At 39.5% G+C, this 25,813-nt stretch overlaps 3 protein-coding genes across 4 annotated transcripts in view; all 3 read right to left on the minus strand.

The window, feature by feature from the left end:
- Positions 1 to 1,140: 1,140 nt before the first annotated feature.
- Positions 1,141 to 20,690, minus strand: DDX52 (DExD-box helicase 52). Its single transcript, XM_060134398.1, has 15 exons — positions 20,578 to 20,690; positions 19,313 to 19,511; positions 17,935 to 18,062; positions 16,765 to 16,950; positions 14,901 to 15,044; positions 14,108 to 14,219; positions 13,211 to 13,283; positions 12,512 to 12,715; positions 10,228 to 10,318; positions 7,751 to 7,873; positions 7,468 to 7,618; positions 7,223 to 7,298; positions 5,002 to 5,073; positions 4,330 to 4,422; positions 1,141 to 1,699 (listed from the first exon to the last, which is right to left on the minus strand). Exons 1-15 carry the CDS (start codon positions 20,662 to 20,664, stop codon positions 1,642 to 1,644), a joined length of 1,797 nt encoding a protein of 598 aa, XP_059990381.1. The 5' UTR covers positions 20,665 to 20,690; the 3' UTR covers positions 1,141 to 1,641.
- A 2,624-nt stretch (positions 20,691 to 23,314) lies between these two features.
- Positions 23,315 to 25,813, minus strand: part of HNF1B (HNF1 homeobox B) — a 92,406-nt gene continuing 89,907 nt past the window's right edge. For both annotated transcript variants that reach the window (XM_060135657.1, XM_060135656.1), the window contains exon 9: positions 23,315 to 23,501. In XM_060135657.1, coding sequence (XP_059991640.1) covers positions 23,349 to 23,501 — 153 coding nt within the window. In that variant the 3' untranslated portion in view covers positions 23,315 to 23,348. The remainder of the gene's footprint in view (positions 23,502 to 25,813) is intronic.
- Positions 24,345 to 25,316, minus strand: LOC132511595 (tumor-associated calcium signal transducer 2-like). The gene is given in 1 exon segment (XM_060134865.1): positions 24,345 to 25,316. A coding segment is annotated over 1 exon segment (972 nt).

Here is a 25,813-nt window from a genome sequence, read left to right on the forward strand (position 1 = left end):
TTTCCAGTCCAGGTTAGATGCTGTCCTGTGATGACTCAGCATTGTGGCCTTATGTCTAACACAGCATCTACCACACTATTTGTTCCCTTACTTTATGCCCACTATACTGTAAGGGCAGGGACTGTGTTACCAAGACTTGTATTCCTAACCAAATATATAATGTTTGTTAAGGAATATATTTTGTGAAGTTATGACGTGTCAGGCACAGTGCTAGGTACTTATAATCATGAGACATAGTCGGTATTACCCTCAATTTCACAAACAAACTGAACCTCTGAGAAATTAAGAACTTAAAACAACTGGCAAGTGGGTGGCACCAGTACACCTACTTCCAGAATATATTTTGAGTCAAGGCTCTGTTTGCAAGAACAAAAAAATCACAGGCTTCTAAGTATTTCTTGCACCTTGTAGCAATAGGTCTCCATTTACATAAATTCTGAAGATGAACAATTTTTGTCTCATCTAAAATATTTAAGTTGCAGTCTACCCATCCTGACTCTAGAATAAAAGACTGAGGATACAGGAAATAAATAAGTTTAATTCAAATGTTACTGAGAAAAGGTTATCTATATTATAGTATTACAGTACTGATAACTAACATTCATGTCAGGCACCATTGCAAGTACCTTACATGTATGAAGTCGATTTTTCATTCCACTGTACAAAACTAGCAACTGAGGAAAATCTGCTAAGAGTGAATAGTCTCTATCACTGTACAATCATAATCCTTTACCTTCGGCAGAGACCTGCATACTATCTGGATGAAGGGCCATAAAGCCTTAGGAAAGATAAGCTGTAAGAGAACGGAGCCAGAGGTGGATCAAGTAACAGGAACATTCTTCCTTATCAGGATAAAATGTTTATCACTTTTCGAGCAAAGTCATCTCAAATGGAAAGAGACAGGAAAGAACATGGTTAAATGATGGAAAATGAAGTAAGAAAGGGAGAAGCTGACCATAATCTTATAGCTGCAACATTATGAAGGTAAGGTCTGAGCTACGATAGGGATGAGGTAAAAGATATTTATATACAGATCAAAGAATTTAAAATTCTAGTGAACTTGAATAACCAGCCATATAAAAGGCATCTTGTTGTGGCTCATATCACAAAAGGCCACCAACAAATTAAGAAACAGTGAAATAAAGAGAGCAGTAGGTTTATTCTTGGTAGACAGCCCGTGCTGCTTCTTGTCCATCCAAAAAAAAAAAAAAAAAAAAGTGGGTGGGAAGGGGCATTCAACCTCAAGACTTTACTTCGCAATGTGGTTCCAAATGCTTCTCCACAGCATACATGACACGCTCTTTCACACTTGAAGGGAAAAATCCAGTTCACCACATTTGGGTGTTGTTATTTTTAGCATAAACTTTTGTTCTTCTGTAAGAAGCATCGCTCTGGATTCAAACCACATGAATGTCAATGAATGTTTTTTCCATTATATAATCATTTAAAAAATCACCTATGAATTGAAACTTGACATGATGCACTGATAGTTTAGGATCATTTTTCACTAGTCCCATGTTCTTGTAGTTGATTTCAAATGTTTGGTACAGGTGATTAAAAGACAATGTATTCCAAGAAAACAACATTCATGCTGGAATCATAAAATCACATTTGTGATATAGTCTTTTTAGAAGTCTGTTTTTAACTTTTGTCCTCAGGAGTTACTTTCTTCTTGCTGTTCTGACCAGTGACCTTTTTCCTGTGACAATGAAAGGAAAGTTGAATTAGAAATTTTAGATATATGTACTTTCCAAAACTCTACCAGTTTAATAAACATTTACTGAAACCTCCTGTATAATCAAGTATACAAGGCACTAGGAACACAAAGATGTGTCTTTGCCCTTTAGAAAACCACATCCAGGTAAGTGAGACAGAAACACCACAGTAAACTACACTACAACATGGTATAAAAGACAGATTCTGATCCTGAATTAATAAGAAGAGTTCACATTGATTAAATGCCAGATACTGTTTATAAGTCGTTTATATGTATCAACTCAGATAGTCTTCCTAACTTACGAAGAAGATTCTATTATTATCCTCATTTTACAGATGTGGAAAATGAGGTAGAGTGGTTAAGTAACTTGCTGATCATCACACACTGGTAATAAATATTAGACATGACACGTAAAAATTTTAGACATGACAGTCTGATTTTAGAGTTTGGTGAATGGTGAATGCCATCAACTAACTGTTAACACAGGAAAAGGAAAAAAAGTTTTGAGAAAATAATCAATATTCACATACTACAGTACAGTAATGCAAAGTTCTTAGATGTATATCAGTTCATTTAATCCTCCACCAACTCTGAGTGGCAGAGTTGGTATTATTTATATAACCATTTCCATTATATATAGGGGGAAAGAGGCTTAGAGAGGTGAAGTGACTTGTGCAAAGTCACACAGGAAAAGGTGTTATTAGAGCCAGTTATTCTGGCTCCAAATCCAATCTCCCCTACGCCCTACTATACCAGTTTGAGTTTGCAGTGCCTGAAGTGACACCCACTAGGCAACAGGCTTCAGGTTTATAGCTCAGTTGGGAAGTTGGGCTTGAAGATATGGACTTAAGATTTATCAGCATAGAGCTGAGGCCACAGGTGTGGGTAGGATCATTAAAGCAACATCTACAGTGGAAAGGTAAGCTAGATTCAGATCAGATCTTGTTTGTATGCTATGTTAAGAAGTATGGCCTTTAAATGTGAAGAAAATAGAGACAGAACCAAAGCATCTTAAGCAGGGGGCTAGTTACAAGGTTTATAACAGGTGTCCTCAAAGCCTTAGCGCAGCTTTAAGTTTTAATAACCTCAGATCATTAAAAGCTACAAACTTACAAAAATCAGTGTCATTATTTAAAATATTGATTTTATTTTTACAGTTCAACACAGCCATGATCTTATGCTCTAGACAATTTTCGACCTTTGTAAAAACTTTTATCAGCTGCGGCTCAGTGCCCGAAAGGACTGCATTTCCAATCCTAGCTTTGAGATCACCCAAAGAATGAGGTTCTGATGTGTACGCAACAATTCTGCAGCAGCCCACCACAAGAAAAAGTCTAATGAGACAGATAAGGTGACCAAGCAGGGCAACCTTCTCTACCAATCCACTGGTCTGTCACCCAGGAACTGTTGCCACAAAGAATAAAAAGAAAAATGTATTAAGAACGCACAAAACTGAATAAGTACCAGTTAAATTAAAATAATCTTTCAAATGATGCAGTTTTATAAGATTGTAACATTTATCCTTCCCAAGTTATTAAAGCTTAAAACCACCAAACCCTTTGGGACACTCTGTACAGTCTATGTACTGGGGCTGAACATTATTTCCCACAACCAATACAAAATGTCAGGCAGGCTCTTTCACTCAGAAGGAAAGTGCAGGTTTTCTAGCCTGGGTTCACCTTGTTCCTTCTACATGCCTAAATTTTATCCATCCTTGAACATAATTCTACTTCCTTGAAACTTTCTGTAACTACACCAATCCATAATGATTTTTTCCCTTCTCTAAACTTCTGTTTTATTTAAAAATTATTGTCTAACTTTTTTCATGTATATTAATCTCCTTTCTCTAACTTCAGGAAAGGGGTCGTCTCATTTTACATCCATTCATACACCTCACTACATATTATATATGTAGTAAGACTGAAGGTGAACAGTAGAACTTGGTAAATGCCTACATTTTATATATGTTATATATTAATTGGTACTGATAGAATTTGAAGAGTGTCATTTTTCCTTAAATAGTGGAAAGAATAGTACTGTGAAATCCCCTATGAAATCATGTAGTTTCCTGGCAGTAACAGGCAAAAAAGGTAGTCCTGTGTGTATGCTAAAAAAAAAAAAACCTATACTTTAAAATCCTCAAAACTTCAGCTAAATGACTACAAATTTACTCAAGTCATACTGTTCAGAGGTGTTACAATGTGCTTCAGCATAAGCCCAAGATCCTACTGAAATCCTGCCCAGAATATGGAGCTTGAAGGAAGACTCCATCAATGTGAGTCAGCAGTCCTAACTACTGGCCTCAGTAGTGTGCCCAGATACAGGCTGTGTGGAGATGGTGGACAGTGCAATTCTAATTCATAGTGAATTGAAATCATATTTTCAAAGATGGAGAAATACAGATCATTAATATACAGATAAAGAAAAATTCCAAGATTGAATTATCCAAGTTTCCAAATCACAGGCAACCTAAGATATATTACTTTTATTACCTTCTATAATGGACTGTAGACCTATCAAATTCTACTTCTAAAAATCTACCCTAAGGAAAAATAATGCTTACGTTATAAGAATATGCCAGAATCAAACAGTAACTTTTACCATATACTTACCGTTTATCCTTAGCTTTTTCTAAGAAATATTTTGGAGTTGTACTAATGCTCTCCCTTTCCAAAGGCTTCTTAATCATCTTTTTCTTTTGTTTACTGAAAGTTACAAAGAAAGAACTGAATTAAGTGCAACTTAATTTAAAAGAGCTAAAACTAGTTTTGGTTCTTTGGTTCACAAAATTCGTTTCCTTCATCCACTTACAGATTTACAGTGACACCACTGTATCCACTTTAATATACTAGGTTACCTAACAGCATCTAGAGAGGTAACCCAAAGGGATGATAAATTCAACCAATTTTTTAAAAGGCACTGATTATGATTAAAATATGTCGTGTGTCACTCTTATATCTTGTGCTAACAAACACTAGAGTTTCATTTTGGCCAATTAACTGCTTTTTATCAGTTTTATGAATTAGAACAAAATCTCAGCATATTTCACTCATGTTGAATAATACTTTAAAAATCTGAATACTTAAAATTTCAAGGATGAAAAACTGGCAGGGAAAGAACAGACAGTATTCACAAATATTTAAAAGGAAAAATTTTAATCTTAAAATGTTCTAAAAATAGTAGTATTATTAGAACTATAATGTATAAGAGTGTGAAATCAAGAATATATATGTAAAGAGAGAGAGAGAGAGAGAGAGAAGCTCCAGGTAAATTCAAGATTGTACCTTAGTAGTTTCTGGAAACCTTTTATGTATTCTGGGACAGGACATCCAGCCTGCTGGATAACATTGGCAACACTGAAAAAGGTACCCATAAACGTAAATTTGTATCTTGTCAAACTGATGTTTATGTACATAAACCCTCTGCACAATACAAGAGGAATTAAAACTACACAAACAAAAAAGTAATCCAGTAAAGTGTTCTGATAAATTATTACCAATTATTACCAGATACAGTCATATTGGATTACTGAGAGAACGGTCTGCTGGACTGAAATCAATGTCTTGATGAAAATTTTAGATAGCATCTGTTTCTACTCAATATTTAACAAGCCCTAAAAAGCTACTAAGCCCAGTATTGGATGAGACACTGACTGAAGTCAGAGTCATACTTAAATTTATTAAATGATAAAGCTTGACATGGTCTCAAGCTTCTCATGTATACAGTAAGTCCCCTACAAATGAACCTTCAAGTTTTGAACTTTCAAAGATGTAAACATGCATTCGCATGCCCAATCAGGTAAATTAGTTCACATGTCTGGCGTACACTGTCATATGCATACATCCTCTACAAGTGGTTGTGCTTTTGTGTACTTTACTGTACAGTACTGTATAGAGTACAGTAGCACAGTATCTTTGTTTCAAGCCCAGGGTGTCCGGAAGCAAGCATAAAAGCAGTGGTGACGTAGCTGGTACTGCTAAGAAGCACCAGCTGTTGTACTGTACTACTGTACTTTTCAAGGTACTGTACTGTAAGATTAAAAATGTTTTATTTTGGGGTTTATTATGTATTATTTGTGTGAAAACTATTATAAACCTATTACAGTATGTACTATATAGCCGGTTGTGTTAGCTGGGTACCTAGGCTAACTTTGTTGGACTTATGAACAAACTGGACTTAACGAACACACTCTCGGAACGGAACTTGTTTGTATGTAGGGGACTTACTGTAGTAACTTATTCAATCCTTACAACCCTTTGTAGTAAATACTATCATTATCCCCATTTCCCAGATGGAAAACTGAGGTACACAGTTGTACTGATATGGGGGTCATCAGATGCACATGCTTGGAGTTGCTGAGAACTCAGGTGAATCTAGGCTATTGGAATGTACTCCCCTACACACCACATGTGAAAATCTGATCACAGCAAAATCAAGGCTGACAGAGCCAAGGCTCAGAAGGCACGAAGCAAAATCTTCGCCAAAACTGATAAACAGAATAAAGTACAAACTGCCTACATCCACAACTCAACTTCATTTGTTAGAAATATGAACTGTTGCCAATTATCATCAGCCTAAAATTTCTGTAGGCAGCCCAAATGTAGGAAACTCAGCTTCTATATTAAAATCTATGACGATGGGCTAAATTAAGATTCTAAAAGTGTATCTATCATAGGTTACCCAGGCTTCAAGGGGCTACAACTGAATATTAGAGTGTGTTACTAAAACAGTTTTTCCTCTATGACAGGTGATCCTGGGACTAAACATAAAACTCCAGCTGCCCCTAAGAGTAATGGGAAGAATACACCCATGCTAAGAGATCATTTTGACGGGGCTATAAGAGACTCAGGGGTTAACTTTAAACAATTAATCCAAAACCTTAATATTACATTTTGAGTAATATCAAGTGAAGGCTATTGGGAGAATTCTGTGAGTCTGAAACTTTTTTTTTAATTAATTAACTTTTGCCTGCATTGGGTCTTTGTTACTATGCGCAGGCTCTTTTTAGTTGCAACGAGTGCGGGCTACTCTTCGTTGTGCACAGGCCTCTCATTAAGGTGGCTTCTCTTGTGGAGTACAAGCTCTAGGTGCACAGGCTTCAGTAGTTCTGGCACATGGGCTCAGTAGTTGTGGCTCGCAGGCTCTAAAGCGCAGGCTCAGTAGTTGTGGCCCACGGGCTTAGTTGCTCCGTGGCATCTTCCTGGACCAGGGCTCGACCCCGTGTCCCCTGCATTGGTAGGCGGATTCTTAACCACTGTGCCACCAAGAAAGCCCGTGGGTCTGAAACTTAATGAATATTCCATTGTGAATATTTCCAAAATCTAACAATGGAAGGGCAAAAACGAGGCCCTTTGATCATTTTTCTTTTTTTCATGGCTAAGGTTTGTTTGACTAATACCATAACAGAATTTGGGACACAGCCATTTTGTAATTATCCGTTAACTGTGTATGAGAATAATGAATCAATTTTGCCAACTTAATGCTAAATTTTTTCTCCTAATTTACCTTCTTAATAATGGTTTATCATCTTCAGTGAAAAATGTAACAGCTTTTCCTTTATGCCCGGCTCTTCCAGTTCGACCTAAGAGAAACCAGACCATTAAAAAAAACCTACTTTTGGGAGGAATGGGACCTTCAAGAATCACATATACAAATCACTGGATTTTCACAGCACTAAAAACTTGAGCATGCTGAAGGGACTGGTAGTGGTGCTAAGAGAGGTGAGTAGAGGGGTGGGGCACACGACTCACCTATCCTGTGGATATATTCCACTGAGCTGGTTGGAAAGTCATAGTTGATGACCAGGTTCACACCTTTAAAATCGATCCCTCTGGCTAGCAAGGCTGTACAAATAAGAACCCAGATTTTTCCTGCTCTGAAGCTATGGACTGTGTTATCTCTCTGGTTAACAGAACATATATTAAATGTTTTAGTACCACTCTAGGAATGGAAAACAAGTACTTCATAAATTTAATGCCAATTAAAAAAATTTAGTTGTTCTTTATTGCTTTGAAAGTATGCATTTGACTTTACCTGTTGCTGAGTTCTGTCTGCATGAATAACATCCACATTAATACCTTCATATATGAGCTCATGAAAAAGTTCTTTAGCCCTTTCAATGGACTGAACAAAAACAAGAACAGGTGGATTGAAACCCTAAAAGAAAGCATACATAATCCATAATCAAGAATATAACTGCAGTATTTCATATGATTTTAGTTCATTTTAATTTAGAAATTGACAAATTTCTTAGACCAGAGGTCCAAGCCTGCCTCTGTCTTCCTCACTATCCATTCTCTACAGTGTGGTTCTTTCTCTTGTTGTGTAGTACAAGCTCTCCATCTAATTCCAATAATCTTGTCTAATTAATTCCCCTTCATCTTTCTACAGCAATGGATGCCCACTCTTTGAAATAATCATCTGATTGCTTCTGTGCTTCAGAACATTTTTGTTTCTTCTTAAAATGTAATAGCTGTCATTTTTTTAAAAATAAATTTATTTATTTCATTTATTTTTGGCTGCATTGGGTCTTCGTTGTTGCGTGTGGGTTTTCTCTAGTTGCGGTGAGCAGGGGCTACTCTTCATTGTGGTGTGTGGTCTCATTGTGGTGGCTTCTCCTGTTGCAGAGCACGGGCTACAGGTGCACGGGCTTCAGCAGTTGTGGCTCGCGGGCTCTAGAGCGCAGGCTCAGTAGTTGTGGTGCACAGGCTTAGTTGCTCCACAGCATGTGGGATCTTCCTGGACCAGGGCTCGAACCCGTGTCCCCTGCACTGGCAGGCGGATTCTCAATCACTGTACCACCAGGGAAGCCCCAATAACTGTCATTTTAATCTGTTATTTATCCTAACTGTGGGTTTTCCCCAAAGCTTAGTCCTTGGTTCTCAGTTCTCTCAATATAATCTTTATCTTATCAAGTTCCATAAAATCTCAGTTATCAACCAGCAGCCCTAAGCAAATGATTTTTATTTTTTACATTAATATCATCAAACCCCACCTCTCTCTCAAACCAGCTTTCTATATTTTTGACTGTCAGCATTAGGGCTTAACCTTATTATTTTGGTCCACGCACCCTTTCAGAATCTAATGAAAGAAAGCTATGAAGCTTTCTAACAGGCAACCACACATTCACACAAAATGTTACATATAATTTCAGAAGGTTCACAGAACTCCTGAAGTTTATACATGGCTAAAAATCTCTGGTGTATAATTCCATTTGAGTATCTGTGAAAACCTTAAATTTCCTACTGCCAAATGATATCCTTAAGAACATTAGTAAAACATGCACATAATAGCATTTATTATGTGCCAAGCACTATTGTAAGTACTATATTTCTATTAACTCATTAATAAAACAAAAAACCCCACTCTAGTGTCCTATTCATTAATGCCCCAGTTCTCTAAGAAACCAGGAGAGTGATGGGGGGAGATTCAGGGGCAGATATATACAGGCATACTTTGTTTAATTGCACTTTGCAGATATTGTGTTTTTTACGAATTGAAGGTTTGTGGCGACTCAATGTTCAGCACCATATTTTTCCAACAGCATTTGCTCACTTCACGTCTCTGTATCACATTTTGGTAATTCTCACAATATTTCAAACTTCTTCATTATATTTGCTGTTGTGATCTATGATCAGTGAGTGATCTTTAATGTTTCTGCTATGACTCAGTGAAGGCTCAGGTGTTGGTTAGCATTTTCAGCAATAAAGTATTTTTAAGTTAAGGTACGTACATTATTTTTTAGACATATGCTATTGCACACTTAATAGACTACAATATAGTGTAAACATAACTTATCTATACACTGGGAAACCAGAAAATTCCTGTGACTCACTTTATTGTGACATTGGCCTTACTGTGGTGGTCTGGAACAGAACCCGCAGCGTGCTGGTGTGGAAAAAGGAGGCATTCAGGGCAGCAGGTAGGTCTTTCCCTGGCCTACCCCGAGCTGGGAACAGAAATCTTAATATATTCTGAGAGGAGAGCCTCTCCCTGTCGAGACAAGAGTTGCTCCAATGTGCTTCTTACCGATTTACCACTGGATTACTAAATATGACGCAGGAATAGCACTCAACCTCCCTTTTTTTTTTTTTTTAAGTTTCTAAAACCTTTTATTTCAGCTTAAATATGGAAACAGCCAGGGCACGGAGGGGGGTCCACCCAGGAATCCTGTGGCAGGACCCCCTCAATAGCACACAGCTCAGGGACCCAGGCCACAGCACTGATCACCCTACCTGGGGACAGGGAGGAGAGCTGGGGGCCCTGCAGCCAGTTCTGGATGGGAGTTAGGGTGTGGGCAGGGAGAAGCTGGGACAGAGAGACCCCCAAGACTGCCAGCAGGAGGCAGGAGACCCAGCAGAGCCCCAATCAAGGGTCTGCCAGGAAGTTAAGTGCTCATAATAAATCCGTCTTCCAAGGCTAGTAATACAAGTAATTGCTAGTAATATTACACCTAGTAATACAAGGCTTGGTGAACATTAACAAAACTCAAGAATGTAGTCCAAATATACCTTTTTAACAAGTTCTCTCATGGCCAGAAGTTTTCCAGTCTCAGACCCAACGAAGAGAAGCTCTTGTTCTACGGTCTCTACTGCAGAATTCCTAAGAAGAAAAGATCCCTTGTAGTTTGCAAGAGCCAATTTTTGTTTCACCCCTTGAATTCTAAATAAATGAAAAAATTTACACACAACTCCAACAGAATGACCTTTTCCACTGTCAATATAAGTACTGAATTATTTATATTTTAACTTAAAGACAAAGTTGTTATTTTTAAATGTTTTATTCATTCTTTTTAATCCAAGTATAGTTGATTTACAATGTTATATTAGTTTCAGGTGTATGGCAAAGTGATTCAGTTATGTGTGTATATATATGTGTGTGTGTGTATATATATATTATTTTTCAGATTCTTTTCCATTATAGTTTATTACAAGATACTGAATATAGTTCCATGTGCTATACAGTAGGACCTTGTTGTTTATCTATTTTATATACAGTAGTTTGTATCTGCTAATCCCAAACTCCTAATTTATCCCCACCTCTGCCTTTTCCCTTTGGTAACTGTAACTTTGTTTTCTATGTCTGTAAGCCTGTTTCTGCATTGTAAATAAGTTCATTTGTATCATTTTTTAGATTCCACATATAAGTGATATCATATGATATTTGTCTTTCTCTGTCTGACTTACTTCACTTAGTATGATAATCTCTGGGCCCATCCATGTTGCTGTATGGCATTATTTCATTCTTTTTTATGACTGAATAATATTCCTCTGTGTGTGTGTGTTTAAGTGTGTGTGTGTGTGTGTACACCACATCTTCTTTACCCATCATCTCTCAATGGACATTTAGGTTGCTTCCATGTCTTGGCTATTGTAAATAGTGCTGCTATGAACACTGGGGTGCATGTATCTTTTCGAATTATAGTTTTCTCAGGATATATGCCCAGGAGTTGAGATTGCTGGATCATATGGTAACTCTATTTTTAGTTTTTTAAGGAACCTCCATACTATTTTCCATAGTGGCTGCACCAATTTACATTCCCACCAACAATGTAAGAGGGTTCCCTTTCTCCACACCCTCTCCAGCATTTATTCTTTTTTCTTTTTTTAATTTTTATTGGAGTATAGTTGATTTACAATGTTGTGTTAGTTTCTCTAGCATTTATTCTTTGTAGACTTTTTGATGATGGCCATTCTGACTGGTGTGAGGTGATACCTCACTGTACTTTTGATTTGCATTTCTCTAATAATTAGTGACGTTGAGCATCTTTTCATGTGCCTACTGGCCATTTGGATGTCTTTGGAGAAATGTCTATTTAGGTCTTTGAATGTTTTGTTATGATTATAAAAATGTTATCTCAAGAAAATTAAAAAAAATAAAGACATAAACAATAAAATAAATTACCCACAATTCTACCATTTTAGAATAAACTTCGACATTTTGCTGTGTTCTAGTCATAAATTTTCATGTGTCTAATTACTTACAGAATCTTTCTAAAAGTAAAATTATTGGGTAAAATGAGAACATTTTAAAGGGGGTTGTTACAGATGCCTAAATTTTTTTCTTAATGGTTAGCAAAGGTTTATTTATTGACAAACAGTTGGGGTGAGGTATCTTTAGGCTTTATTAACACTCTATACCATGTATAAATACTTTTTCCATTGTTATCTGCCTTTATAATTATGTTTATGGTTAATCTGTTCTATTTTTCTTTTTATACACAGGAGTTTTATGTTGAAAGTAGACAGGATATTCTTTACTGTTTCATTTGGCTTCTGTTTTACTTAACATGTTACTACAGGCACCTTTTTCATATAGCTACAATTTTCACTCCGACCATTTCATGCGTTGCATTATAGTATATCAAGTGGCAATATCATAATTTCATAAGACTTTTCTCTATCATTTAGCATAAATGCTCCCCAAAATATTTTTAAAAAGCAATTATAAATCAAGTGGCTCAGTAACATCAGCTTCCTTCTCTGTGGCCCTACTTTGTTAAGCCATCAACGAGATTAAATCCTTTGGGTGGCCACAGAGCTCATGTCATACTTTGTGGACTGGAAAAACCAACTAAACGCATGAGGATAGGAATATTAATATGACAATATGAGAATCTCCCTTTGGATTATTCTAAAATAGAAAATGCTTAATCAATCTTGACTTTAAAGAATGTATTTCTTTCAGTCAAACTCTTTTTATCAATCTTAACCCACACAACCTATCTCTTTTAGTCTAAAATAATGACTTGTGTTTTTTTAAAAAATGAGTGGGATAATGTGGAAGAACAATTACCTTGCTCCAATGGAAACAGTAATGATATTATCCAAGTTGAGTCTGCACCACTGCTCAACATCATAGGCAAAAGTTGCACTGAACATAGCTCTTTTGACCTTGTGGGATGTGCAGGCCAAGAAAATGGAAGCCAGCTGGTCTCTGAACCCAGTTTTGCCATCTTCAAACAGTTTATCTGATTCATCTACTACCAGCCATTCAACACTAAGAAATAACAAAAAAAAAAACTTGTGGGTATTGAACTGAAAGATCCAAGATGCTTCACTACCTGTGGGAACAAATGAAGAAGTCCAACCACAATGATGCTTCTCAGATCTACATATCATACCAGAAAAAGTATAAGAAAAATAAGCAAGAAAAAGGTGAAAACAAAATAAATATAAATTAATGTACCTATTCCATTAGCCCCAAAGATATGAGGTTCCACTGGCAATGACAGAAGCTCAGATAAACCTTATGAACGCCATCACCATTGCTGAAAGATGTGAAAATTTCTAGGCGAATTCTGTACTAACTGCTTATCGGAATCTGTTAACTTTCTTCCAGACCAGGATAGTTACTTTTCTATGAGTTTAATGAAAACATTTTTCTCAGCATCAACATAGCAAGCTCCAAAGAGCAATAATACAAGTAACTGAGGACAAAATATAATCAATTTCATGAAAAACACACATAAAAGACATTATTAAAGTAATTTACCTTGTTAAGTCTATTCCCGGAGGATCTTGCTTTAATAAATAGATTAGTCGATTTGGAGTAGTCACAAGAATATCTGTAAGGAAAAATAAATGGTACAAATTGCAAAAACAACATTCATCCCTCTTGAATTAGGGGATTAAGTCTCCTGAATTTCCGTTAATAACCTCAGGTGGGGAGAAGTGGTTTTATGCACTACACCACCAACAACACAATAAGCTAATATACATATTTTTTAAATCCATCATAGCACAAACTACTATATCCTTACTCTCCTTTTATCTGATCTGCTTTCTCAGCTTCTAAGAGGCAAGAATACTATAATCCACCAATTTGCTTAACAAACATTTGTTTGTTTTTCAGGAAAATACTTTCCTTAAATGCAACTTTACTCAGAAGCTCAAGATAAAAGACAAGTAAAACAGATTCTCTGGCTGATCTAAGAGTAGGGATGTAAATCAATCTTATCTGCAGAATATTTCCATGGCAGATTAACAATCAATAGAATAAGCAGGGATTCTCAACCTCAGCACTACTGGCATTTTGGTTCAGACAGCTCCTTGTTGTAGGAGGCTGACCTGTGTGTTGCAGGATGTTTAACAGCATCCCTGGCTTCTGTCCCTATACTAGTAGCACCTCTCCCCAGTTGTGATGACTTAAAATGTCTCCAGATATTGCCAAGTATCCCTGGGATAGAGGGTGAGGTGGGGGTGAAGGGCAGAATCACCTCTGGTTGAGAACCACTGGTATATATTTATATATCTACTGGGTGGGGGTGAGGAGGAGATCTCTTTCAGCTTTTCTAAAAATCCAACTAACTACACTTGAAGAACTTCTAGGTAGCAATTAGGATACTTGTAATTTCTAACTCCCTTACATCTCAAGCACGAAGCCCCTTACCAAACTTCTTAGATGATTTAGGTCCAAATTTCTTGGCTGCAACTGCTGCTTTGTGGATCATGTGTATCCTGAATCCTGTTCCCTCAGATATTTTTACTAACTCTCGGTGAATCTGAAACAGAAAATGATAAAAACATTAGCTGCTAAAATACTTGGATAAGATGTATAGTCTCTTTTTCATTATTAACAAAATAAATCTAGTATCAACTCATGAATACCTGAAATTAAGCCCATAATAATCTGTAGATTAACCTGGAATCTCAGCATTTTGGAACGTCAATACTAAGTAAGATTCAGTAGTTTTTTCCGGTCTAGTAAACTAGTTCCAAGAGATAAAACCAAAACTCTTCCATTCTGTTACATATTGTTTGTAGAATACAGTACTGTTACAAAACTATTTCATACTTAGCATGTATTTTATATTAAGCACATTGGGAGGGTAGAGTGGATCATTGTATAGTTTTACTTTCTCAAAAACTGAGATGAGGTTTCATTTTTCTAGGTGAGGAAAAAAAGTTTTAGAGGGGAACTATATATGATAGTAGCCTTCCAACTTCAAGGATCTTAGAGCATATACCAAAGTATAAATGTTAAGAACAACATATTTTGTAAAACTGAAAAGACTTAGAAGACTGGCCCACATGCAGTAAGACACAGAGAAGTGTGCTTTGAACAGAATATGTGACCATGAGAAAGACACGGGCCTTACTCTTTTGGACCTTTCTATTACCCTCAAATAAGAAAGATGACTGACAAACACAAACACAACCTCTTCAGAAAGTACCAGTCATACCTGGCTGGCAAGTTCTCGTGTTGGTGATATAATCAGGGCTCTGAAGCCTTTGTTTGTGGGTTGTTTCAGGTGCATTAAAATAGGAATGCTAAAAGCCAAAGTCTTTCCAGATCCAGTAGGAGCAGAAGCCAGAAGTTCTCGACCCTAAAAACAGAGTATATTAAGTAAGAGTACATACATTTTTCAGAGCCCAGTCAAATAATGCTACCAGCCATAAAAATAACAAAATTATACATAATAAATCCAAACACTCACATTTCCATCACTCTTCTAACTTCTCCAATATTTGCTTTTCTACCCACCCCTGCTACAACCGCCCCAATAGAGTTTCTGAGCATTATTACTAAAGTTCATTTGAACTGGGTAAAGAAAGTAGATAACTAAAACCCAAAGATGATTCACAACCTTATTTCCATTATTTCAATTTTTCTTTCCCCTAAACCTCTTTATCAAAGCAAAATTACAAAACCAACTTTTTGACCTGATATCTGCATTGCTCCATCCTTAAAGAAGGTTTTAATAAATAACAGAATGGCTAAAAGTAAGAAATAAAAAGTGGTGAGGGCCTCCCTGGTGGTGCAGTGGTTGAGAGTCCGCCTGCGGATGCAGGGGACATGGGTTCGTGCCCCGGTCCGGGAAGATCCTACATGCCGCGGAGCGGCTGGGCCTGTGAGCCATGGCCGCTGAGCCTGTGCATCCGGAGCCTGTGATTTTTTTTTTTTGTCACTGTGATTTTTAAAGCTTTAAGTTAAGGTCACTACAGAAACAACCTTAAATGAAAACTAAAAGCAAATTTACTATAATGTCAGTCAACAACATCATTCAAATATATTCTTATTTCAGTTCCCAAAGAAAATGAAAAGGGTTAGTATGGATGAGGAGAGAGGGAACTCATATCCTTTGGCTACTAGAACTGAAGGCCATCTTGGTTATGTTGGGGAAAAAAGTCAGCTCTCACCACTACAAAAAGAAACCTCAGAAAAACTTAATTTCCAAAAGTCTAAGTTAACTCATACCTCTATCAACAACACATAAACAAATTATGGTATATTCATACAACAGAATACTACTCAGTAACAAACTACTGATATATGCAACATGGAGGAATCTCAAAAACTGTATTAGAGTGAAAGAAACCAAAAAGATTAAATAATGAATGATTCCACTTACGTGATTCTATAAGAGGAAAAACTAAAACATGGCAATAGAAACCAGAAAAGTGCTTACCTCTGGGCGGGGGTCAGGTGAGGACTGAATGGAAGGGGTATGAGAGAACTGGCTGGAGTGACAGAAATGCTACACATCTTCACTGAGTTGATGGTTACATAGGGTATGCACTGTTGAAACTCAATGAACTGTGCACTTAAAATCTATGCATTTTTTTGGTACTTAAATAGACTTCAATAATAAAAAGTACTGGGATAAAAACAAAGTCAGGTTATGTACAAGAATTCTGTATTTCTGAAATAGTTCTTGAATATTACAAACTAAATCATGGATGAAAAAACAGAACATAGTCCCTATCCTCAGAAGATTAACACTCTTAGTTAAATGGAAGAGATGAATATAATTAATGCAAATCCATAGTAAAGTGTAAGACAAATGTTGCAAGAAAAAGAAAACACATGGAGAACTGGGTGGTAGGGGAAACAGTGTTGGTAAAGGAAAAAGATCACATCTAGCAGTAGTGATCAAGACAAATCTTACGGAGGCACAGGTATTAGAGACGGACCTTGAAATCAAGGGTAGGATTTCAACAAGGGGAGATAAGGCAGAAAGGAACATTTCAAAGACAGAGGAAAGAGAATGAACACACACACACATACACATGCACGCATACTCACTTACAGGCCTTCATACTCACATGCAGCATAACTGGAATGGCTTGCATTTGGATTGGCGTAGGTATCTGGAAGCCTGCATCTAGAATGTTCTGAAGCAGTCGAGAATTGATTTTAAATTCCTGGTCAAGTTGCTGAAATGTAGCAATTGGGTCAGGAAGATCAGTTCCTTGGACATGAATTTTATGTTTATTCCGGAAGAAGTTTATCTGAAAAGTGAAATAAAGGAGTCGCCATGAATGTGGTCAAATACCGTGTCAGATGTTGTAAAGCAACAGTAACGGTTTCTGGGATAAGCTTTAGTAACATATGAAACTTTCTGGTTAAATTCCAATCCCTACAAGATACAGATATTAGGTATAATTCGTGCCCTTTCATAGAAGGAAGACCTTCATAACAATGAAACCTATCTATCCACACTTTCCTCATATTAATGTCAATGCCATGAATAATGTGTTATTCACATTAATGTGCTACTGTCACAGTCACAATCTTATATAAACTTCTAGAAGGCAGGCACTGAATCAATCTATTGTCTTTATGTGGCACTTAGCAGACAAGTGCCAATGCTTTTTAATGATTACCCTAAACTCTACTTATTAAGACTGAGTGCCAAAAGCAGAATCAAGTGATGCTGATTTTTTTTGTTTTCCCATTCTCTGATCCAGACAGCCAAATTCTAGATTCTGGATTACAAACTGAGCTGAACAATACTCTCCATCTGCAATACAGCAGGAGAGCAGCAAACAAGACAACGGCATATTTGTTGTTTCTTCTGAATTCTACTCCTCCTAGTCCCAAGTCATAAAATAGGTTTCTTAAGAATTCTAACTCTCAAATCCCTGTCGGAGGAAATCCTTCTAAACCAGTGTGAGCTTAACATAAAGGAGAAAGGGGGCCAATTTCATGTTTATCAAAAGGGAATAAAAAATTTTAAAAATTTAATTCTAAACACATCATCAATTTGGACCTAAGTTTCAAAATTTCAAGATACTTTCAAGAATTTTAAACTTTAAAAATTTCAGCCACAGCACAAACACTACTTTGCTTTAAGTTTCCATTAAAGTAAAATCTAATCTAATGTAAGTAATCTTCTAAACAAAACCATACTCGTTTTTACCACCAGAATAACTCAAGGATAGCGAAAAAGTCATTAGGCCAGAAAAACAATTGGATGAAGCCATTTTTCTAACCTTTTCTTTTCTGAGCTGCTCCAACTTTCCTGAAGTTAGTTTATTTTCTCTTTTAACTTTTTTATTTTCAATCTTTGCTTCCACAGATGATATCCACTGTATAGTAGAAACTTCTTGAGACGTAATTTCTAAAATATATTTTTAAAAAATTAAAAGATTTTAAGTGCAACATTCTTAGGTGGCACAAACAGGCCATACCTTACCTTCACACTAAACAAAAGAAAAAGTACTAGTGGTTGCAACTAGATGAAAGAAAGTAATAGAAGGTATAAAAATTGGGAAAGGAGGGCTTCCCTGGTGGCACAGTGGTTGAGAGTCTGCCTGCCGATGCAGGGGACACGGGTTCGTGCCCCGGTCCGGGAAGATCCCACGTGCCGTGGAGCAACTAAGCCCATGCACCACAACTACTGAGCCTGTGCTCTAGAGCCCGTGAGCCACAGCTACTGAGCCTGAGTGCCACAACTACTGAAGCCCGCGTGCCTAGAGCCCGTGCTCTGCAACAAGAGGAGCCACCCAATGAGAAGGATAAAATGGCTAGGAAACTTAATAGATGTAACAGACAAAGAAAAAAGGTAAATACTCCTATTTTTGAGTACAGAAAAAAACCTTGTGAAAAACAGGCAAGGTGTAAAAACAAACAAGTCACAAAACTTGAAATGTAAATATCCAACAAAGCCTATGAAAAGATGTTCAACCTCACCAGTTATCAAGAAAATACAGGGGCTTCCCTGGTGGCACAGTGGTTAAGAATCTGCCTGCCAATGCAGGGGACACGGGTTTGAGCCCTGGTCTGGGAAGATCCCACATGCTGTGCAGCAACTAAGCCCATGCACCACAACTACTGAGCCTGCGAGCCACAACTACTGAAGCCGGCGAGTCTAGAGCCCGTGCTCTGCAACAAGAGAAGTTACCCAATGAGTAGCTTACGCACCGCAATGGAGAGTAGCCCCTGCTCGCCGCAACTAGAGAAAGCCTGCGCTCAGCAACAAAGATTCAATGCAGCCAAAAATAAACAAATTTAAAAAAATACAAATTAAAAAATAGTTTCACTCATGAGATTGGCTAAAATGTTAAGACCAACAGTATCCAGCATTGACATGGCTGTGGGAAGTCATTTTGTATCTGTTCAAAGAAAGAAGTGTGCATATCCTTTCACATAGTGAATTCACATTTAGGATGCTAATTACAGAAATACAGCACCTGTACAAAAAGATATATGTACAGGTATCTTATTGTAGCAATATTCGTAATCACAAATACCTGGAAACAACCTGAATGCCATCAACTGACAAATAGCTGTATACTGTCTGAGGTGTAATCATAAGCTTGCATAATTTCTGTAATTGAAAAAAGAAAAAAAAATACATCAAGCACTAACCTGAAGTCATCTTCTTCCTCTTTTTCTTGTTCTGCTCCCTCTTCCTTTCAGTTAGGCTCTCTTCATTTTTCTCTTCATCTTGTAGTTCCTGATGAGTTCTTGATGATTCACTCTCACCTGGGACAGACTTCTTGTTTCCAAAAAAGTCCAGTCCCTGTAGCACCTCCGAAGAATCAAAGTCATATTTCCTTTTTCCTATCTAAAACCCAGAAAATTTCAAATGAAATCTATAGACAGACTGCACTGTTTTCACCCTAGCAGTGTTGGCAGTTAAGGGTGTGGATACAATGACTCCCCATCTTTTTTATCTTTCACCAAATATTTGTTTGAGCTGACAAGTGTGTGTTTGGGCAAATGGAATCCAAGATGATACCTTTTCTGACCTTATAAAAGTAATAATAATAGTCATAATAGCAACTAACACTTATAAGCCTAACACATGCTGTCAGGCAGATTTCTAAGCATGTTTAGATATATTAAATTCCTTCTTCCTTCAACAACCCTAACGAGGTAAATACCAATATTACAGATGAGAAAATCGAGGCATTAAGAGGTTAAGTAACTTGACCAAGGTCTCAAAACTAGTAACTGGCCGACCCAGGATTTTACCTGAATAATCTGGTTCCAGAGTTCAAACTCTTAATAACTACGCTATGCCGCCAGACAGAGAAAGAAGAAACACACGTGTTGCACACACACACAAATGTCCCTAGTCCCAATACCAAGAAATCTTGATATTCAAGATTTTCCACAATTGGGCCCTAACTACTCCCGATTTATCACTCACTAATTCCCTATGTAAGATCTCCCATTTCTAAATCGCTCTTCTCATTGGTTACTTAACACGCCATGGAGTTGCGGGAATAAAAAAAAAAACATGCCCACTAAAGGCATACGCATGCCAAGACAAACCTAGAGAGACTACAGTGAAATCATCTGTTCTCTCCGTTTGGGATTTCTCAAATTCTTTTCCATCCGTTTCGGAAAAAAGATAACTTCTGAAAGTAGGATTCTAACTGTGCTTTGAATAAACTCAGAAAGGAGGCCGGGAGGAAACGTTTCCTTGCTAGACCCAACAAAGTCTACAGAATGATGGGAAAAAGAGTTCATTCAGAAGGCTGCAGTAAGCTGAACGCCAAGGGAGGGAAAATGCCCCACAGCCAGGCCACGGGGTCTCCGAGTGCCGACTCCCCCAGCAGCCAGTTCCTTCTCCGGCACCTGCCCCTTCTCAGTTACTCAGGCTTCTGACGCCTTGCACACAGTACCTTGAATCGGGCAGCGTCCGCCGAGAAGCGTCTCACGTCGAATTTCGCCCCCGCGCCGAGCCGGCGAAACAGATCGTGAGCATCCATCTTTTCCCAGAAAGCTCCGCGGTCCCACAGCGCCTGCGCAGAGGACTCCCCTCCCAGAAGGTCTGGGGCTAGACCTTGGGCGGAAGTGGCTCCGGGGGGCGGAGCTTGGCGGCAGTGAGAGTTTGGGAGTTTTTATCGTCTTACAATGCGTCGTTTTTTATTTGTTCTTTAAAAAAGTATTTATCAAGATCCTCTTAAGCCGGGCACTGTTCTGCACTTTTAGGGATAGTTTAGTAAACAACACCCCAGGAATCTCACCTCGGGAAACATATTTTAGTGTGGGTGGAAGATGTTGTTAACAAATAAGCAGAATAATTCCTGAAAAAGTGCTATGAAACAAAACAGTGTAATTGATAGAGAAAGGGAGAGGAGCCACTTTTAGGTAGGTTAGGTTCATTCTGATGAAGTGATATTTGATCTAAGAGGAGGCAGCCTTTCCCAGATATGGGAAACAGCATTCCAGACACAGGAAACATTGGCTGAAGAAGGAAAACGTTTTGGAACATTGAGAAAATAGAAAGAAGGCCAGGGTGACTGGAGCCAAGTTGCAGTGAGGGAGTGGTACAGATAGGGTTGAAGGGACAAATGAAAATCAGATCTCATAGACTTTTTTTTTTTTGTGCGGTACGCGGGCCTCTCACTGTTGTGGCCTCTCCCGTTGCGGAGCACAGGCTCCGGACGCGCAGGCTCAGCGGCCATGGCTCATGGGCCCAGCCGCTCCGCGGCATGTGGGATCTTCCCAGACCGGGGCACGAACCTGTGTCCCCTGCATCGGCAGGCAGACTCTCAACCACTGTGCCACCAGGGAAGCCTTCATAGACTTTTATAACAGGGTCATGGTAAGGAATTTGGATTTTAATCTAAGCATGCTAGGAAGCTATTCAAATTTTTTTTACTGAGAGTGCAACATGGCTTAGTTTATTACATTTTGTATTTATTTTCATTGTATCTGTACTGTACAAAATTATTTACTTATGAGTTGCCTCCCCCTTCTAGAATGAAGTCTAGGAGCACAGAGATCTAATTTGCTTCACTGCTGTATCCCCAGTTCCTGTGTGCTCTCAATAAATATTTGATGAATGAATGAGTGAATGCTTTGTAAAAGATTACTCTGGCTATTTGGAGGATGGACCATAGAAAGGGTAAGAGTGGAAACAGTTCAGTCAAAGTAGAAATGATGATGGTGGCTGGGATTAGGGTGGTATCTGTGCTGATGGAGTTAAATGGATAGATTTGGGGTATATTTTGGAGGTAGGTCTAAATTCACCTGATGAATTTCATGTGGAGGTGAAGGAAAGGGAGGAAATACTCCTAGGTTTTTTGTTTGAAATCCGGGGTAGGTGGCATGCCATTTACTGAGCTAGGAAAAACTGAAAGGAGAACAGCTTTTTTGTGTGTGAGGTTGAGGCATGGGGGGTGGAATCAGTTTTTATGTTTTGGGCATGTTAAGTTGCCTCGTTGACCTTAAGTGGAGATGTCCAGGTGGGTAGTTGATGCCATGAATCTGAAGCTCAGGGGAAAAGGTCAGGGCTAGAAAAATAAATTTAGGAGTCATCAACATATAAATGGTACAATGGAATCATATCAAACAAGCATTTAACTTATTAAAATTGAGTTATACATATTCAGCCAGAGAGTGTGAGAAATACTTTAAATTGTGTGATTCCTTTACACTCAAGTGAAGTAAGTGTGGAGTGAGGATGAGATGAGAGATGTGAGTCTGCTGTACCCTCAGATGGAGTCAGTCCCCAATTCTCTCATTGTGGGAGCAGCTTGCCGTTCCAATTGTGTCTGCTCTTTAAAAATAAGTATTTTTCATGAAATGTGGCTCCTGAATGAAAGCCCCAAGTTCTTTTTCATCTATTGCTCAATAAAAACAATTTATCTCAACATGGCAAGGGAAAAAAAATCAACTGAGTTTTTTAGGAAATGGAGTGTTTGGTCTTCAGTTTGGCACATAAGTATGGCCACAATCATGTGTAAAATCAACATGTATGAAACCACAACTTCTGTAATTTATAAGTGATTTAAGTAGTTTCCAAGAGTAATTACACTTCATGAGTTTTTTTTTTTTTTCTTTATGAGCCGACTTTAGAACCCAATCCCTATGTAAGTGGTGACAAACCCATATCTAAAAGCACGGTCATAAATGTGATCACTTAGAGACATTGTGTGACTAGGGAAGAGAAGTGGACCCAGAACTCACCTTTAGAGTACACCAGCATTTAGAGATTGGGTAGAGGAGGATATAACTATAAAACAAAAGTTTGAGAAGCAATCAGTGAGGTAGGAAGACGAGGAATGTGGTGTCCTGGCAGCCAGAGGAAAGTTTCAAAAAGAAGGTAGTGATCAGATGTTTCAAAGGCTGTTGAGAGGCTGAGCACGAAGAAAAAAGATCACTGAATTTGGCAACATGGAGGTCACTAGTGACCTAATATCAGTTTCAGTGGCATGGTGGCTGGAGATGATTGAGCGCTAGAGGTGGAGAAAGGGAGACTGTGATGAAGCCAACTCTTTTTTTTTAAATAAATTTATTTGTTTTTGGCGGTGTTGGGTCTTTGTTGCTGCATGCTCTTTGTTGCGGTGCACATGCTTCTCAATGCAGTGGCTTCTCTTGTTGCAGAGCATGGGCTCTAGGTGCACCGGCTTCAGTATTTGTGGCTCGTGGGCTCTAGAGTGCAGGCTCAGTAGTTGTGGCACACGGGCTTAGTTGCTCCACAGCATGTGGGATCTTCCGCGACCAGGGCCCAAACCTGTGTCCCCTGCATTGGCAGGCGGATTCTCAACCACTGCGCCATCAGGGAAGTCCCTGAATCCAACTCTTTCCAAAGGTTTAACTGAGAAGGAAAGCAGAGAAGTAGAGTAGTAACTAGAGGCAGATGTGGGTTCAAAGGTGAGTTTTGCTTTTTTTTTTTTTTTGATATAAACCTGGAGCAAGTTTTCACAAACTCCGTCTTTTGGTTTGTGCCAAAAGACTTTATGACATTGTTTTTTTAAAAATCACAACAGCAGTATCAAAGACAACCTATGTACAAACATTTTACAAAAGAAATATTGCTAGTATCAGCTGTAATAAGGGCAAGTTGAAGAATAGATGCTGAGTTTCTGGGCCAAAGTCTGCCCTCAAAGCCATCTAAAATGTGTTCAGGCAGCTGAAACAGGCTTCTTTCTGATGACAAGCATGCGTGGTCGGTAATATTAATACAAACGATGGTAAATGAGGATACTACTGGGCCCAAGTAGCGAACTCCTCATCAGGAAGGCCACCATACAAGTGGAGCTAATCCAATAACCTAAACCCAAGACAGTAAAAGCGCTGTTTCCCATCTAAACGCATTTAAGCCTTCAGCAATGATTGCGTCACGTGTAAACGATGCTGGGTTGTCATACAGACACTTGATTCTTATACATAACCCTATGCCAAACTTCCCTTAACTCTCGAGTCAGGTTTCTGGTTGGACCGAAAGGGGAGGAATTTTAGAAATGCTTCCTTCAGGACAGAAGTCAGAAAGAGAGGTGATCCTGAGAACAGGATCTATTAAATTTGGTGGCGGCGGGGGGGAGGCAGGAATTTGGGAGGAGGAATGACTCCTTGGGGCCAAGAATGAAGAAGCGTGACTCACTTGGGTCTGGGACCTTGCTGAAATCTGATCCCCACCCCACCCCAGCCCCGCCGGTGTCTACAAGCTCGGTTCCTTTCTCATCTCCCCCAGTTCCTTCATCTCCACCTTCTTGTACTTCCCCGACTTCCTCCAGTTGGTGATCACCAGGACGGTCACGCCGGCGACCAGGGCCACCACGACCACCACGATGACGGCGATGAGGCCGCTGGTGAGGCGCTTCATGGAGAACTGGGGGGACTTCTCATCCAGGAGGTAGATGAGCGTCCGCTCCAAAAGCAGGGGCTCTCCGCGCACGCGCACGTCGAGGCCGCGGTGGCCGGTGAACAGCGACTCGCCCTTGAAGTCCCTCTCGAAGCAGTAGGTGGCGTCGGCGATGTCCACGTCGCCGGCGACCTTCTGCGACGTGTTCTGCTGCAGCTCGATCTGGATGGTGGGGTGCTCGTAGTGCACGGCCGCCACGAACTTGGGGTGCAGCGGGTCGCGCTCCCGGAAAAGCCGCCGCAGCTCGGCCTCCAGGTCCGAGGGGTTGAAGGCGCGGGCGGCCGGGCGGTGGCGCAGGTCGATGAGGATGGGGTGGGTGCGCACCAGCTCGTCGCAGCGCAGGCTCAGGTCGACCTTGTCGGTGCGGCGCATGCCCACCGAGTTCACGCACCACCACACGGACGTCTGGTTGCACTAGCGCGCCTTGAAGCGGCCCTGCTGGTCGCAGTCCGGCGCGTACAGGCCGTCGTTGTCCAGGAGCGCGTGCTCGCTCGGCCGTACCAGGGCGCGGACGCTCTTCCGGGTGCTCACGCGCGCCTTGAGCAGCAGGCACTTGGATGTGAGCGTGGAGCAGTCGACCTCCAGGCCCGAACCGAGCACGCGGCACAGAAAGCGGCCCCCCGGGCCGCTCCGGTTGCACACGGTCATCTTGCTGGTGGGGCACGTGCACTTGTCCTGCGCGGCCGCTTGATCGATCACCGCCGCCAGTAGTAGGAGCGGCGGCAGCAGCGACGGCGAAAGCAGCGCGAGGCCCGGACCCTGGGCCATGGTGGGGCGGGGCGGAGGAGTGCGGAAGGGGCGCGGGCTGGCGAGCGCTGGGGCCTCTTCCGAGCTCGGGCTCCGCTGTCTGAGAAGGTCTCCAGGTGTCTGGGGTTTTGCTTTTTGTTTTTGATGTTTTTAAGGATGGGTGATGGGGAATATTTGTAAATTGCAAGGAATGGTCCAGTGAAAAGATGGAAATTGTTGATGTAACAGAGACGGGAGAAAATAATGGGATGGGCGTTAGATGAGATTTTGTCAGGGAGTGTTGGAGGGCTGAGGGGGGAAGAAATTATATGAAATAACATCCTCAAAGAGTGGGAAAATGAACTTACTGGGAAAAAGCAATAATACCGATGGGCAGTGAATGCTCATTTGAGTTGGAAACAATGAATTAAAAAAGAGACTAATCAGCATGATTCAGCTACTTAGATAAGGGTGTGAAGAAGTTGTATTGCTGGATTTAGCCGGGGTTAAAGTATTTTCAGGTAAATATGATAGAGGAT

This window comes from Lagenorhynchus albirostris, chromosome 20 (genome assembly GCF_949774975.1).
Source record: "Lagenorhynchus albirostris chromosome 20, mLagAlb1.1, whole genome shotgun sequence".
In the NCBI taxonomy this organism is placed as follows: domain Eukaryota; kingdom Metazoa; phylum Chordata; class Mammalia; order Artiodactyla; family Delphinidae; genus Lagenorhynchus; species Lagenorhynchus albirostris.

What these genes read in the sequence shown, in the direction of transcription:
- DDX52 (XM_060134398.1), bottom strand. Translation starts at nt 20,664, where the DNA reads ATGGATGCTCACGATCTGTTTCGCCGGCTCGGCGCGGGGGCGAAATTC. An exon ending in CCATTCCAGTTATGCTGCAT is followed by an intron (nt 15,045 to 16,764) that starts GTGAGTATGAAG and finishes CTCTGTTTTTAG; the next exon opens with GGTCGAGAACTTCTGGCTTC. An exon ending in ACTGTTTCCATTGGAGCAAG is followed by an intron (nt 10,319 to 12,511) that starts GTAATTGTTCTT and finishes TTTTCTTCTTAG; the next exon opens with GAATTCTGCAGTAGAGACCG.